Source organism: Linepithema humile, chromosome 2 (assembly GCF_040581485.1).
Source record: "Linepithema humile isolate Giens D197 chromosome 2, Lhum_UNIL_v1.0, whole genome shotgun sequence".
Lineage (NCBI taxonomy): Eukaryota > Metazoa > Arthropoda > Insecta > Hymenoptera > Formicidae > Linepithema > Linepithema humile.
The window spans coordinates 8,183,606-8,201,170 of NC_090129.1; the positions used below are offsets into that span (position 1 = coordinate 8,183,606).

At 45.4% G+C, this 17,565-nt stretch overlaps 1 protein-coding gene across 2 annotated transcripts in view; it reads left to right on the top strand.

The window, feature by feature from the left end:
- Nucleotides 1–562: 562 nt before the first annotated feature.
- The window catches only part of Glut4EF (Glucose transporter 4 enhancer factor), an 81,107-nt gene continuing 64,104 nt past the window's right edge, over nt 563–17,565 (top strand). For both annotated transcript variants that reach the window (XM_012378435.2, XM_012378436.2), the window contains exon 1: nt 563–2,453. In XM_012378435.2, coding sequence (XP_012233858.1) covers nt 2,064–2,453 — 390 coding nt within the window. In that variant the 5' untranslated portion in view covers nt 563–2,063. The remainder of the gene's footprint in view (nt 2,454–17,565) is intronic.

Consider the following 17,565-nt stretch of genomic DNA (forward strand, 5'->3'; position numbering starts at 1 on the left):
CCGGTCTACGTCGGCATCGATGAGGAATGACGCTAAACGCGACGCACGCTAGATTTCTGCGTCGCGACGAAACGATGGAATGTACGCGCGCCAATTTGCGCTTTGTACTTATTACGCGAAACAGGCTTTTGCAAATGTCTACCGTTGGTAGCACGCTTCGACGATCCCACGCGCAGACACTCCACTCGCCGTGCGTCATCACCGGGCGACTCAGCTGACGGAAAATGGCCGACCTGCACTGACAGCTGAAGCGGAAACCCGGATTCTCTCTGCAGAAACGCGATACGGAATGTAGCCGACATCGTTTCAACGCCCGATGCACGTATCGCCGATCTCTCGTAACAACGCTCTGCCGAAATACGGCGTATTTCACGAAAAATTCGATACAGTATGGTATGGGGGTATCGGTGGGAATGTCTAGCGAAGCGAGAAGCTTTGTCGAGCGGCCGGTCACTCGCGTCGTTTCGTCATCGGCGTTCTCAGCTGACGGCAAAACAACTGCCCGAGCGTATTTATCGTCAACAGCTGATTGCCGTCGCGACGAATCCGCTGAAAAACCACACGCACTCTCGTCTAACCATCGAGACTTATCGAGAAAAGCGATCATGAAGCATCTCGCGTCGAGTATTCGAGCAAGAGGTACGGCACGTAAAGTCGGCGTCGCCTCGCCGAAACGCCGGGAACGCCATGTACGCAAGCTCGTCGATGCGGGAGGGGGGATGCGGGGAAAAGGTCTTCTTGGCGAAAGAGGGGCGGAAACAGAGTGGAGCATCTCGCCGAGCAAGCGCTCTTTGCCCAGGCTTCTAGCCTGCGATTTTTTCCCGTTCCTCTCGTTGTCCGGGCGGTGGGCCAATCGGAGTAAGTAGGTCAGCGCGAGCAGCCAATCGGCGCTCGAGGCCGGGTCACGTGGGTTTGTTGTTATCTATCAGCTGTTTTTCCCGGACGGGCGGGCGGCCGGCCGGCGCAGTGAAAGCCGCTTTGGCAGTCTGTCCTCAGTCCCTCCCGGTCGCTCAGCTGTGCGTCACATGTCGGGTATCGCGAGTCCTTCTCCCGTACGGATTACTGCGAAACGTACGACTCTAACCCGGCCAGGCCGCCGTTCAGCCCCGGATTTCCGTCTATCATCGACGCACGTCATCAGTCCTGTATTATTATGCTGTCAGCCGTGTGCAAGCCAACGTATCACCACGAATCGATCACGAAGTGCCTCGAATATGCGGACGGCGTGACGAACGCGGGCGACGGTGCACGCCGCTTTGTTGATACGCTGAGTTCTGTGTTCAGGCCGCGGAGGCCGCCGCGTCTCTCCAGCGTCTAAAAAAAAAGATCGACGGAGTTACACCGCAAAAATTTAAACTGCCACCGCCGGCGGCTGGTATACGCCGGTGTGGTGATAGGTGCGTACGAAAAGCCGGTCGGGTACGATGACCCGAAGCGAGATGAAAGAGGGATAGAGCGGATTGAACGAGCGAGAGAGCGATAGAGCGACCCTTGGAATTTAATGCGGTGGAATGACGCCGTTTATCTGCATTCATCGATGTCCTTTCGGGGGTGAGTGTCTCAACGAATCGCCGAGTGTTATCGAGCACGCTACTTGAGCGCGCGTGTTTATTCTCGCACTTTGAATTACGAACTTTTGCGTCGCGTGCGCGCTGCTGCGTCTCCGGCGTGATTTAAACGTGACTGTGCATCCGTTTGCGTCGTGAATCCGCGCGTCTAACAGACTACGACCGCCAAATTGAACATTATCGGAACAGTGCGTCCGCGTGTATCGCGAGTGGACGAGAAGACGTGGAAAGGACCAAAGTGTATCGCGTGAATGTTTCGCATCTCGTGCCGCGCGTCCACCGAGTGCCGCGCGCAACGAGACTCCGGTGCGAGAAAAGACGACCGGCTAGGACGAGCGAGTGATCTTCCGCGCTGAACGCGGAGACAGGGATCTCTATCGATCTGCGCAACCACGCACGTACACACACACCCACACACGCACACACACACACATACACACATACAGCGAGCACACCGACCGTGCGATATCGCGTCATCGGCAGAAGCTGCGAATAATGTCGACGGGCAAGAGGCTGGCGAAGCGCAGCATAATCGGCACCAGGGTCTGCGCTCCCGGTGAGGACGGCAAGTATTACAGCGGCGCCATTTGCGCCGTCAAGACGCCGCAGACCGCCTCCGCCGAGTCGCCTGGTCAGAAGGGCATCACGGCAAAGACTCTCTACTCCGTACGCTTCGACCCCGTGCAGGGCTCGCCGAGTTCCAGCAACGAGTACGCCGATCACGATTTGATCGGTCCCGGCTTCCACTCCGTCACCAGCGCCCGACTGGTCCCCGGTCAGAAGGTGTATCTAACGTACAACGGTAGGGAGATTCACGCGGAGGTCACGGAACATCGCCAACATCTCGACGAGGTGGACGTGGTCATTGCCCCGAACGGACAGGAGGTGAGTCTGTGTTACATTGTGTTGTGAATGTGTATGTTTTGCGAACTCGCGATCGCCATGCGATCTCCATGCGGCGACACGTGTGAGTAGTGGGCAAAATTTATCGTTGATATTATTCGCGCAGTATTGTTACGCGTGGTAAATTTTAGGTGTAAAGAGAAATAATAGCGAAATTGTTTAAACATATGTGTAAGAATACAGTAATATTGATATGTTGTTTTCGAAATATTATCTTGCTTTTGAATTATTAAATCAACGATAAATATTGTTTATGAAACAGTTCAAGTAAATCCTCAATAGATGAATTTTATTAATTTCTAATGCCGGATTCCAAATCTAACATCGTTCGAGATATCCGGATCTTATCAATTTATTATCATATTATCACTTCTCGCTATAATTTATCTCTTTTTGAGATACTGTGTGATTTATGTAGTCATGTAAACAAGATTTATAAAAGAAAGCTGTCGATCGTAATATTCAATGTTTAAATTTTTATTTTTTTATTTTACATTAATTTTTTTATACTATGCACTTTAAAAAAACTTTATAGTATCCTGAGAATTTAATTATTTAAAGCAATATTGAAAAGCAAATTTATTTGCGCAATTTATTCGATAGAAAGTACTTGCAGTACTTTCCGAACTTTCCTAGCTTCAGGCGACGTGTATTCTTAAAACAGAAAGCATTTTTTCTCTGCGAATTATCTTCAATCAACGAAGAAAGTTTCGCTGATAGGAACATAAGTGATGAGATGATAGTATAAAAAACAAATTTTTAAATATTAGTCTTCATCATTCCGCTTTGAACTCACGGGTCATTTCCGCTTGCTCGATCAGATATATCCAAGTCAAATCGATTAATAAAACGTATCTCGAACTTCGAAAAGCGTAAAAAAACCGGTTTTTGATCTTTCTTATTTTATTTTAAAAAATGATAAGATTGGGAATTTATTGTGAATTTAAATGTTGGATGACTCATCTTGTATTTTTATTTATTCATGAAACGCTGTCGAAAGTAAAAGCTCGCAGCGCATGATGCGCAGCACTTTGGAGCCGGTTATAGACTATCAATGCGATTGGGGTATTCTTAGCGTCCAACGATTTAACGATCCTTAAAAAGATTAACGAATCGAAGGCGTAATATCGCGCGGGCAAACTATGCGGCGCATACGTGATATGGCGTCATTCCGGGTACGCTTGCCGGGTCTCGTCGTCGCATCGATGCAGGTTAACGCGCGTCAAAGCGAGCGAAGTACGCTTGCGCTCACGCTACCATTCGTACGCCGATGATTGTGCGAATGCTCGCTCTTCCAGAGCGGAGCAATACGCTCGTCCGATAACATCATCGACGATTCAAGTCACAGGATTCTGAGCGTGATCTGATTTCGTCAGATTCACGCTACGATTCCCCCTAATTTGACGATAAATTCGACGTTTCTATCGCGATACGCGCTGATGCTAGACGCGTCGGCCTTTCCGAGCAATCGTAGATAATTTGTTACTATGAGCTTATAAAACTACATATTCGAGTGAACGGGCTCGGCACCGGGCAACAAAATAAAGATACGCGAGCTGTTAAAAAGAAAGAGTCGTGAAACGTTCGGTCGGACCGACGAGGACGCCGATGTGCGCGTGTGTCGTTAATCAGAAAATTTAATTTTCGTGACCTCGTTCCTAAAGTGGACGATCGAGTGGCTGGCCCATTTACACGGTGCGCATGAGCGCGATGCTCTCCCCCTTGCGTTGACGGGATAGATGATAGTAGGAGGGAGGAAAGCTTCACCTCGCACGCGTTGCATCCCAATTCGAACGCGTTGGTACATGCCGAGCTTCGACACAGGAAAATTTAACCGCGCCTGCCTTAAATTGCCTTCTTTTTTTTTGCCACTTTTGATCGGCGAAAGACACTTGGCTTATCACGATTAGAAAATGACTAACGAGATGATAACTGGAGAAACCAATTTTTGAATAACTGAATCTTCATTAATTATTTCCGAATTCTCGGATTATCTAATTCTAATTTTTGAAAAATGTCAAAAGCTGATTTCAGGTTTTTTTCTCTTTAAATAGATTTTTTCCGATTTAAATTTTGATCAGATTTCTCGAAAATATAACACAAGTGTATTATCTTTTTTCGTAGTTGTTACTGATATTGATGAGTTTTTAATGTTAACTGAATCTTCGAAATACAAAGTTAATTTAGAATGCGTTACTGTCGCAGTTATTAAATCGATATTGAAGACGATAATACTAAATTAATAATCTCTCAGCATTGGATAGAGTAATATAAAGTGATTCAACTGTCGAGATTGTTTTTTAAAACAGTATTATATGCCAGCGCCCTATCAATATCGGTACGCCAAATACAGTAAATTTACGAAGCCGGGCCAAGGAACGTCTCGCTGCGGACCCGAGACGGTAAAATTGAAAGTCGATAAGCGGACGGGTTAACGAGTGGGTTAACAGAGGGAAACGCTCCTCGTGTCGTTGACGTCACACGATCCGTACATGATGCGCGATCCATCAATTTTCTCTCGGAGCCGGCTCGAATTACGGGCTATCCTGTCATATGCAATTTTTTTACACTCGCGGAAACGCAGTGCATGTAGTATGTCGCGATAAATATTATATAATACAAGAGATAAGTTGCCAATTAAAAAATGTATTCATTTCAAATGTCGGTACATTATTTTACACTACGTACTTACACAATATTTTTCAACAAGGAGTAACAATTTATTAAATGAATACATAGCAACATTAGTCCTGAATTTAATTTTGTAAGTTAATCCGCGGCAATCGTTTCTTAGGAAAATCGAGGAAATTATCCATTAACTGAACGAAATCCTCTTCTTAAGTGGGAAAAATCACCGATCTGAAACTTATATCCACATCGCTTACATCCACCTGACAGCGGGGTTTTATCCCTCAGGTAGTATGTATACTATCACGCTCGGTGAAGCGTGCCGGAGGAATACACGTAGCCGCGATACCGCTACGTGGGCGCGGTAAGATTCGTTATGAGAGGCACTGGCCGGCGGCGATTCCACACGCAACGTAAGCGTGAGCGAGGCGAGCGCGCGAGCAAGCAGCGCGGCTTTATGCGTGCGCGAAGCGGATACGGTAGTACTCGCCGGTGCACCGGCTACCGGGGCTGACCCCACGTGGAACGCATTAACGCAATATCTCTCTACCTCCGTTAGACAGCTCAGGCGTGACCGGCGCGCGGCTCCATTTCGCAGAAACTGCGGCGTGCCGTGGAAAAACGAACCGGATCTGTACTGTAGTTCGCCCCGCGCGTCCGGTTTTTCGCGACTTTATTGTGTAGACTCCCCCTTCATCCCCCTTCCGACTGTACGTAGCTCTTTTATACGCCGTGTCGCCGGCACGGTGCTGCTTCGGGAATCGCTCGACCAACTGCGGAGCGTCTATGATTTACGATCGAATTCCTACGATAAATGCGTAATATTTTGTAGCGTCAAGCAGAGCTGTTATTATCCGGTATCCGACCATGATTTTTGTCTCGGACGCGAGGGTAACGTTACATGAATCTCTTCGCAAAACCTTATAATTTTTCAAGATTATCGTGTTTCCGTATTCACGGATGATTTACATTACAATTTATATCGATTCCCTAGAAAACCGTAAGAGGTTTCATATCCTGGTTGTTGACCAACTCTTCGAGGTACCACTGATTGCGAGGCGCCGCAATTAATGACTCGATAGATTTTCGAAGCGTAGTAATGATCCTCCAAACGAATATCGAAACGCGTAAATGAATGCCATTTGTTTACGCATATAATATACATAGATAAGCAGAACACGTTTACGCGTGCGCACACATACGTGCGTGTGGTTGATTTTTAACGACGTCGAAGGTCGCTCAACCGTGAATCAGTAAATAGTGGAGGCTGTTTACTCGTTAATGCAAATAGGTGTAGGTGGTAATTTTCGAAGCTTCCGTAGGTTTCTATAAGTACTTTATTGCGAATTCCCGTAATAATTTTATGCGAGGCGCGGACATTTTCATACGCCTCTTTACGATGAAATGTTAATTAACCACCATTAACCTTTAACTGCTCGGCGGGAATCAAAGTGCATTAGTGTCCGCGTAATACTTTCCAAGTGTCGCGACTTAGGATTATTCGTAATTTCATAAATTACTACTTTTATGGTCAATTTTTGATATAATTAATTATCTATAAAATACAAGTTTTCGAAATTTATTAAAATGTAAAAATTACATGATTCTGTTATTAACATTATACTGATATAAAAGAAAAAATGAAAACCAGGAATAAAATATTCCTAGAGCGAGTGTACAAATTGTCGGGTTAATAATGCAAAATTGCAGGTTAATAATACAAATGACTGAGATAATAAGCAACGATATGTATATATGTATACGATGTTCATTCAAGCGTGAAACCGTGAAAAAATATAAATTTGCTACGGTGTTAAAATTTATATATAAGTAGAAAGGCATAAAAATTCAATAACATATTTTAATTATTAATTTTACATTAAACGTGATACAGAGATGTGAATAGAGATATGAATAGCGTACATTATATTATCACATAACTTCCACATCTCAGGAATGACAACAGTGTATCCGTGCCAAAAGATCTTGATGACAGCATCTTTAGTCGTTCGATCAATCATCACATTTCTACGCGAGACAGGTGCAAATCTCTTGGTATTCGTTAACTTATCAATCGCAAGCCGCTACTTGTTGACTTATCAATCACAACCTTGCAAGGTTGAGTCATTCAGATTGAGCACCGCTGAATCCTGCATTTCACTGTGATGAGAGAACTGCGCACGTAGATCGCAGTGGAAGTGCGTTTCACAGAGGCAGAAATACACACAATTTTTTCTAATTTTTGTGCTAAATTTACATCTCAAATAATTCTGAAGATATTAATTAAATTTATAATTAAGAGTTTAGCGAGAGAGAGAGAGATGAAAAACTTTCTACCGACAAAACTTTGTTTTGATTTTTAATTCAATCAACTGAATAAACCAAGTAACAGTAACATTAATTATGAGTCTTTTTGCCTGAAAAATAATTTAATAAGAATATAGATTTTTCCGATTTAAATAATCTGTTAAAAATCGAAGCACTAAGTTTTTGCGTTTTAAAACCATTTGTGAAATTTGCACTAATGAAGACATAATTCAAGTTATATCTGACACTGATTTCTTTGTCGATCTGATGTATTAATTACTTATTTATTTATTTTCTGCTTTCTAATTTTTCTTCGCATAAAAAATTAAATTGAACATTTTCACAAATCTACAGAATATAATATGAATTCAGAATCATGTATCAATGCAATTTCGCTGTCAAAAGAGTTTCCAAATCGATATCTGACGTTATTCCATTTGCAATATCAATATGTCCGTGTCAAATGCAACGGAATTTGCGATGCAGTGCCAATAAGCGTCTCGCGATTTTATCACCTCCCGAGGACGGCGATAAAAGCGGACACAGCGGTTGAGCATCGCTGCCACCGAGTGCATTTCACTGCGACGACGGGAAGATGGCGGAACTTCGCGAAACGCTACGCGATGGAAGTGCGTTTCGCGGAAAGTCGAGAGCGCGTTGTACAGCCGACCGACCGACCGACCGACCGACCGGCCGGCCTGCCTGCCGGCCGGCCGGCCGGCCGGCGCTATCTACGGCCGTACGCCACGGAAATATCCGACCTGTGGCCACGCATTCGAAATAATGGCCGCGTTTAACGGTGTCACTGGTCACCGGCACGATGTGATGCGACGGGCGTGAGCCGATTGAGTAAGAGATCCCGCGCGCGCACTTCTTGTGCGTGGATCCAAAGATAGACATCCCGGCACCGGCTGCCGCGCCGGCCGCGACCGAACCTGACTGGCCCCAATTATAATACACCCGCGTGTGTGTATAGCGGTGCGAGACGTAAACAATGCTGGAGCGCGTGCGGATCTTGCGACTGCCGGCTAAGTGTACACCACGTTGATGCATAAAGTCGAAGTACTGGAGTCAAAAAATTTGAATGGTTTTAGAACGCAAAAAAATTTTTTTTATTTTTAAATTTTGTTAATTGAATAGTACTTAATGATCTTCGCAGTTTCGTCGATTTATAATTTTTAACAACGATGTAAATTGATAGCTTTGAGAGTTTTTTTTTTATCAACGATTTATCTTTTGTAAAAAAAAAAGAGTATCTGCGAATAATATAGTGTCGTATATTAACGTAAATTATTAATCAACGCGATTACTATTAAATTGATCAATTTAATTAACTGTTCAAGTGTTCGCCTCACGCATCTGCCTCCGCGACATATGTGACGCCGCGCGGATGTTTCTCTGTATTTTTCTAATATAATCGCGTAATCAGGCCGCATTATTTGCGCCGCGGGCTAACGCTTCCGGCAAAATATGTCATCTTATCTTTCTGCCGGCGTGCCCCCCCCCTCCCCCCGTCCCGGTTTTAATATCTCCTTACTTTTCGCGCTGTGGCCTCGCTTATCCGCGGAAGCCGGCCTGTTAGATTCGCGCGTCGTTCGTGAGAGCCGGCCGACGTTCTGTTCATCCATCCAACAGCTGCCGACAGCCACAAGATGATATCCAGCGTATAATTCATCGCTCCAGTTGCTCTCGCCACGACGGCAGGTGGCCAATCCCTCTCGTTTTGCCAAGGTTATCACGAAGTTGGAAACTGAAAATCCATCACGTAGAGTTTCGCCCGTCGACGACCCGTCGTTTCGCACGGATCGAAAGTTTTCACGCGAAGCCCGTATCCGGTTTAGATCACGGCCGCTGTTTAGACTCGCGAGAAAGAAATATACTCATTGTCGATCGGAGAAAGTTTACTTCCAATCATATCTCTGATAAATCATTGAGATTTCTAGAACGTGCTTTGCGTTAGCCATAGAGGTGCCTGTATCTTCATAAAATGTGCGTAGATTTTTCTAGTTTATCGAGAGAGTTGAGTTGCCCAATGTTTAAAATGGCATCCGCGATGATTCGAGAGATTTCTCAGCTCTGAATTATGTCATACGTGCTCGCATCACTTGCTTGGTAAATAGGTTACGCAAGATGGCTCATGGATATCTACTCCGCACGCTATTAACTAGGCCGGCGTATGTGTACACGCGTTGTTCGCAAGTAACAGCGAGTCTAAGCGCGTGATAAACAGCGTGGGAGAAGTACATTAGAGTACAACTTGTAAGTCACGTTGTGCGCTCTAGGCGTCATACAACATGAACTAGATCGGCACTTTTCAAACATACTAAGATCATTTTAAATATAAAATTTAATTCTCGAGAAAAGTGTAAAGCTATTTTTCTTATTGTTATCAATTTGGTCAATTTGTCAGACGTGATTTCATTTTATGTTTGAGATTTGACACACGTCGAACGCTTAGCTGTCAATTTTATCGCTCGGCATTCTTTAATCTTAAAATAAATTTCCGCATATGACGCACTCCTCCGAAAAAAAGTACCTTGTAGAAAGTACAACGAACGAGTGTTAATAGCATCTAAACAGAATGTTGCTCTCTTTGGTTCGCATTTTCTTATCCACGTCGGCCATGCGTGCAGCCGCGGCGCGCGACTTTCTTTTTATTAATATAATCAGACACGCCTGTTGCTACGAGCTGAGTAAGCTGAGAAGTCGACGAACCCGACTTAGACGCCTTTAGGACTCTGTCGCACGAATTCGATTTCTAAATCTTTCTCTTTTAATTTCTTTGCCCGTCACGGTACGAATCAAGGATTTTCTTGCGACATCGCGAGCTTTCTCGCGATTATTTCGCGATACGCGAATTTTTTCGAGATTAATTCACGAGCGATCTATATAATGATTATACAAATCTTTTTATAAACAACTTTGCTATCTCTCTACTTGAATCTACTAAGAATTAATCTGCTGAAATATATTTGATGCACTTGAGAGCATAAATGTTAATTGAAGTGCTCGCCAATATAGATTACAATTTATTTTATTTTATTTTTATGGATTATGTTAGTGCACAGTTCTAAGTTATGTTTGTTGTTTCAATCTTATAGTCAAGTTTTTTCACTGCGACCACTTGCGAATTAACGATCGTATCAAAAAATATGTCTTGAGAATGCGAATGGCTGCACGAGTCTTAAATGCCATTCAGTCACTGTTAAAAAAGTCCTGATACAGCCAACGTACGTTTATGACGTAAGCATTGCGGAAGTTCATCCACTCGAGCTCGAACGAGCGTCACCGATATTCCCGATGCGGTTCAAACGAGCCGCCATAACTTGCCTGCGATATGATTCCGTATTACATCGAGCCGCGTATCGAAACCTGTTTATCCTCGATGAAGCGATTTTTCTTTCCTTTTTTCAAAACTCGAATAAGATAAGGCGAGTGACATAACGGCCGTCAAAGCCGCTGCAAGCGGTAGTTCACCTTTCTCTCGGCGAGCCAATTTGCGAGCTCGAATTCGAGTTTGAAAACAGCATTGGCAGTCGAGCGACCGGCCGGCCGGCCGGCCGGCCGATTGCTCGTAAATCCGATCGTAAGAACTCCGGTAATGCAACACTGCCTTCTCCTCGGGTCGCTGCCGGCCGGCCCCGAGAGTCGTTCCCTCCCTCCTTCCCTTGCCGCGATTCCGCTATCGCCATTGTTGGTGTCCGTGTCGCAATCATTAGCATGCCCGGGCACAATCACCTTGGATAGTGGAACGGCTTTTGTGACGGCGCGATGCATATGCAGCACGCGCGATCGCGCTCGCAAGGTCCGTCGCGAAACGCATTCGACGACGGTGCCAGCTGGGGCCGACGTGGCGGGGCCCCCCCTCAATAAGTTGCACTCCGTCGCTGTCGCAAAGTCGGGGATATTGCGAAATGGAACGCGCGCGTGTCGGTATGTTCTCCACCCGGGCATCGTCGTCGTCGTCGTCGTCCGTCGTCGTCGTCGTCGCCGTTCTGGAATTTCATCGTACGAAATAATCGTCGTTGACTCACCCACGCTCGCCACGCATGGCGGAATAAACGCGCGTCGAAACTCGTGTTATGATTCCACGTGAACGAAAACCTCATCGGCCGGGCGTCCGCCGGCAGTCTTTTTAGCTTGCCTAATCACGATCACGACATTCCGGAAGAATGCGCCGCGTTATTTATGCGAATTACGCATAATATTCAAATGTAAGACAATTGGATTCCACTGTATTTCCGGATTGAGTTTCGAATGCGGATGATAAGAACACGCTGCGTCGTCTAAAATACGATCGTAAACGTTTCGTAGCTATGAAGGCTTGTGATATGGTTTAGATATCGGCTGTAGGAAGTGGAATTTCGTGCTATAGTTCAGCGTATCTAAACTATTTTATTAGCTTCAACACTTATATGCACTTGATTGAAAACGAAACGGATACTTTTATGACAATCTATAAAACTAAATTTGCTCAACACATTTCATTTTCGTCAATCTCTCTCTCTCTCTCTCTCTCTCTCTTACGCAACAATTGCGAAAAGTCCTATACGTTTGCATGTAAAAAAAATGTTACATCATTGATTTATAAGAAGAAGTGAATCGTAATGTGAAACAGAATTAGTAAGATAAATTAATATTAAAAATTTGTGCAAAGAAAACTTGGAGGATTATAAAAGTTTACTTTAAAATACAGAAATTAAAATATAGTGCGTTTGTAACATCACTAATTTACTTTTCGTATTTTATAATTTAGTAATTATGTTTGTACAATGCACATATTTGAGGATTTGATGTAATTAGCGATGAGGAAGAACGTATTTCTACATGGAATAATACAATGCTTTCGGATTAAAATTTGCTTTGTAAAATCAGCTGATTCCTTGCGAAGCACGTACGTTTGCGCGCGCTTCCACCTGACGATAACTCGCTCGTAAACGAACGTCCCAGTGACGTAACGATGCAGTACGCGTCGTAAATTATGATCGATAATGTAACCTTGTGCGTGCAGAGGTAACACAGAGATGGAAAAGGGGAAGTGGAGGGAGCGCGGCATGCATCGTGTGGCTTCCGCGAGACTCCCCGTCAATCTCTCGCGGTCATTATTATTCCTTCCACTTAGCCGGCAAGGAAATCATCTTGCTGCGCAGCGATAATACGTGTCGCTTTAACCACGCGCACTTTTTTATTTTTTTTTACACCGAGCCGATCACGATTAGCAAGAAGCGGAGTCGAGATGCGCGCGGTGAGGCGAGTACCGTAGAGCGCGAAATTGATCGTCGGTTGAATTCTCTCTCGTTTTTGCGGCGCACAATAAGCCGCATTTGAGCATGCAGAAACGGTTATATCGCTGGTGCATGGCAATCGCAAATGAAGAAAATGAGTCAAATGCGCGATGAGTACCTAGCCGTCCGCAAATTACACGATTGATCGCTCAAGGGTGACACTTATCGATTTTCCAAGTATGAAATTTCATCTCTCGAACGACCAGCGACAAGCACCATTTTGCTTGTACTTTTTAATTCCTCGGACTGGTAGTCATGTGAATATTGAGCGCTCGGTGTAGGATTTGATGCGCAACGTATGATGGATTTCACGAAGAGAAATTTTCATCTGGAAATTCGTCTCGCGCGCGAAGGAACGGTAACTCGAGATGCTTCGCGGAAAAATCATTTTACGCGATGCCGATTCGTGTCAAAACAATATTGCATAAAACTCCATTGACTTTGCTCGACGCACGTCGGAGAGAAGCACACGCGTTACGCCGCATAGAACACGAGGACGCGAGGAAAAGTGGCGCGTATTCGCTACATCGAGGAGAGAAAAGCGAGGTCGGGCCTTTCTCAGAAAAGTGGGTCGAGAAGGTATCCGATTGTACACACGAACGCGCACGCCGCGCGTTCCACCCGGGGGACACTCGCGGGAGAGGCGTCGCCGGCAACGATGCCGGCCGGCCGCCACCGCGGCATCCTTGTCTAAAGCGCTTTCACACGTCATGGTTTTTCGTCGTGCCCGTAATCGGCTGATAAATCGCACGAGCAATTTAACCTTTTCGATATGTCAGTGTCGAAACGTCACGTATTCGCAATTGGCCGAGGCCTCAATTCGCTAATGTGTCAAGAACGGCTGACAACGTAGTAAAACGTCAGGTTTCGCACTATCATTGAATGCTACGCAGGATATCCTAGACCTAGTGAGTCACCTTTCACATAGATTCTTCGCGTAATGTAGAGTAAACAACTTTTTAAGATGCCGGCTGAGATCATAGCGAGTTTTCAATATTCAAATGTCTTTACAGTTGATTGTAAAATTACAAATTTGTTGAAGTGAATTAAAATACGTGAAATTAGGTAAAGAATAAAATTTTATCTTTCAATAGATCAGAAAATAAAGCTCCTTTTATGCCAAATAAATAATACTTGGAATAAAATTTCGGAAATGGCGTCTATAAATTCTACCGAAAAGATCATCAAGGAAAGAAGCTCGCGGTCAAGAATCGCGGATATCCACGATAGAAAACAATAAAAGATAGTAGTCGTACCAGGCGGTGAAAAATCATGACGCGTGAAAAAGTCTTTACTCCGCGCTGCGAGCGTGCTGTCGACGATCGACGAGGGAAAACAGCAGGCGAGATTTCACTGCCGCTTCGCACGAATCTCGGCCCCTTGTCCGTTGCCGTTCCTATCGATGTTCCGTCGTCGTTCCGAACTCATGCCGGATTATAGTCGCGAGCCGTCCACATCTCGGCGATGTGGGACAGACGACGATCGACCGTTTGGCCTTCCGCTTCATCGACCGAGCGATTTTACGCGGATGCGCGCGAAGAAATTGTAGGCCGGGAAAATAAGACGGAGACCGAGATTCGCTCACGCGGAGGAAGGATTGTGTTTGCGTGACGTTTTATTGGATGCTTATTGCGATCGGCCGATTTGACCGAGTTAAATGCGAGTGTGTCGAGAGTCCGCTTCGCGGAAAGAGGCGTGGTTCTTCGGCTATACGCGTGCTGAAGCGTGAATAACTGGCGCTTGTTGTTGTTCGGGCTAAACGGTGCGACGCCTCACCGGTGTACCGGCATTTGTTGTGACTGTTCGCGCGAGCGGTGTTAAAAAAAAAAAGATTTGTTTTTACGCCGATATATACGGATTTGCCGGCGACTGTTTATGCGTTTTGTCAGTGCGCGCACTGGTGTTAACGGCTGTAACGAACGAGGTGAAAACTATCATTTTCACGGTGTTATATCACGCACGCGAGCTGCATATCGACGCCGGTCACGAAACACGTCTTGGTTCCGCTCATCGTGCAGTAAAAGAAAAGAATATTTCGCTCGCGCGTTTTAAAGCCGGCCGCTCTGATGCATGTAATAATCCTCACGAAATCTTACGGATACCTATGATAATAACGCAAGAAGTAGGAAGTTTTTGTAATTACATGGCACTTACTGTTTTCTCGTAATATATACCGCACAATTCACCGCCGGTATCGATATCATTATCGTTTTCGCTTTTTACGCTACACTTCGTTAACTTTCGAATGCAAATGTGCATGTACATATGCATGAAATCGCGAGCTTCCCCGCTCGTTACAACAAGTATTACGTATTACGTGTGGAAATCTTTATCTTAACGCACTCTTTAGTTACCTCGTCGAGCTGTGGAATTAATGCGTTTTCAGCCTATCTTTATGTGAGGATTCACGCGTCCTTCTATTCACGGTTTTATATGTCCATCGATAGAACAGGACAGCTCCCCCTCTCTTTTTTTCCTCTTTCTATTCCCGGATATGCGTTGTGAGCTCGCACGGTAGACATTTAAACGTATTCATTTATCGCATTCCTATCCTAATCGCTCTTATGCAGAATGTCTTTATATCTTCATTTTTCGACAATTATTTGTATAATTTCGAAAAAGCAATTTTGCAAAATTATTTTTCTTACAAAAATGTATCAATGAGTTTATCTTAAAAAATAATGTGCGGATAAATACTTGAATTCTCTAGCTTCGAAAAATATAAACATCGTATTTTGATAGCGGTTTCAAACCGGTATCGCTTTCGTTCCGTTTCTCCGACTGTTCGATAAATCGAATCGAGTCACAGATGAGACGCGCGCAGCGATTAAAAAAGAATTCCGGTAAGGAGGGCGACGATAGAGTTTGGAAGAGGAGGGGCAGGGGAGGGGGAACGAGGTTCGGCGGGGAGGAAAGAACGAAAACAAACTTTCGCTGCGTACGACGAGGAGCTCCGGGCGCGGTTTATCCGCGAGTAAAGGCGCGTGTATAAAGAGACTCGAGTATCGCGTCGTCGCGTGATGGAGAGCGGCGCGAGACGACAGGGGGGGAGATCACGAGAGGGATTTAAAAGCGGGCCAGGAGAGGAGCGAAAGGCGGCCACGGTACGTCGTACTCTGTAACAGAAGAGGAGCGTGCGCCAGCCGTAGCGCGTGGTATTTTACGCAACGTCGGCTGTGATATAACGGCGAAGTATAGCTTTCGTCCTCTCTCTCTCTCCTCCTCCGCCTCCTCCCTCGCCGTCTCTCGCGCTCGCCTTCTCCGCTACGCCATACGCACTAGGGCGACGCAACGCGTACGTCAAAACGCGCGTTGAAGGTGCGCTAAAAACGGCCCCGCGTATGGCCCGACATAACGAGGACACGGAGCCATTCGCACATCCGAATCATCGACGATAAATATTGACCGACACGCACCCTCGTTCTTGTTACGTCGAAACTGACTCCTCCGATTGTTTGCCGCCATTGATTGTAATCCGCGAACTGGTTCACGCCGCGATAAAATGACGCGCCGTGTCGCTATCGATAGAGCGGGATCGATGAATACGATACGAGCAGGCGAATCCTGCGACACAGGAAGTACCCAAGCCGCGCAACGTACATCGCGCTCACTTTTCACGACACGTGTTGCTATGGATAAAATTCCAAGTGTATGACAATACAGCGATATCTTTCAATACCTCGCCGTAACGACAATTCGAGCGAGCGGCTCTTTAACGCCGACACGCCAAGGATTGCGGTATCGTGGGGAAAAAATATCGATATTTTCGACATATAAATACTTTCTTCTCGTCCTTAATACCGAGACATTATTCAAAGAGTGATGCGATAGTTTTCGCTCGATAGTCACGCCGCGAGTAGCCTGCATTTGCATTTTGCGGCCGCTGCATACCATTTCGCCTCGACAATGAGCCGCTGTAATAGCAGTTACGTCGGTGTTGCGAGCATAGCGATCTATCCGCGCATGGCGGCGGTTCTATAGAGTACGGGCGCGCGCGCGTTGAGACTCATGGCAATGGGTGAGTCGCGTTTACCCGGTTTCGCTGGACCCGGCCGAACCCAATGACCTAAATGATACGGCGAAGCGGGTCGCAGCCTAGATTCCGCCGCGGGGCCGGCCTTTTGCCGTCGCCGTCGCGCGCCGCGCGCCGCCCCGACAATGAGCAAACGTAGCGTATCTCGCGGCAGCGCCGCCGCAGCCCAGATTTTCACTTTCGCGCGGGAGTTGACACTCTCGTCTCGCGATAACGAAGTGTATCGAGAGCCGCGGATAGCCGTGGCACCCGTAGATCGCTAGCGCGTTAAGAAACTGGTTCTGCCGGGTTCTGACGAGGCAGCCGGTATATATCAACCGCTCGAAGCTTATTATTGCCACATTGCTATGTTGGAAAATGCATTTTAATAATTTACATAGAAAATCTCTCGTATGTTTATTCGATTGAATAATGTAAGCGGTCATTTCAATAAAATAGACATGATATTAAGTAGGAATAGATTTTTTATTCATCGAACGGTGCAGGATTCAAAAGAAAGTAGTATCATATGTATTGGTTGAGAGTTTGCGGATCAAGAAAATAATACAAGATTTTTACATTTCTTAGAGGTTTTTTTGTTTCGTTTTTTATTAATCCACAATCGCTAGATTCGACTAATCTTATTAAATTAGAATATATATTTTTTTTTAATTTTACGAGAAAGTGTCCTTGTTGTTCTACGTCATGTTACGTCTATTAAATTATTGTGATTACAAATTACCGGGAATAAGTGACGTAATGGGAAACGTGAGTATTTTAATGCGTACGTACCTGGTTGCAACAGAGCGAGGGCGACTCACAGACGTATCCGGTGCATCCGGTAGTAAAGAGCAGAGGATGA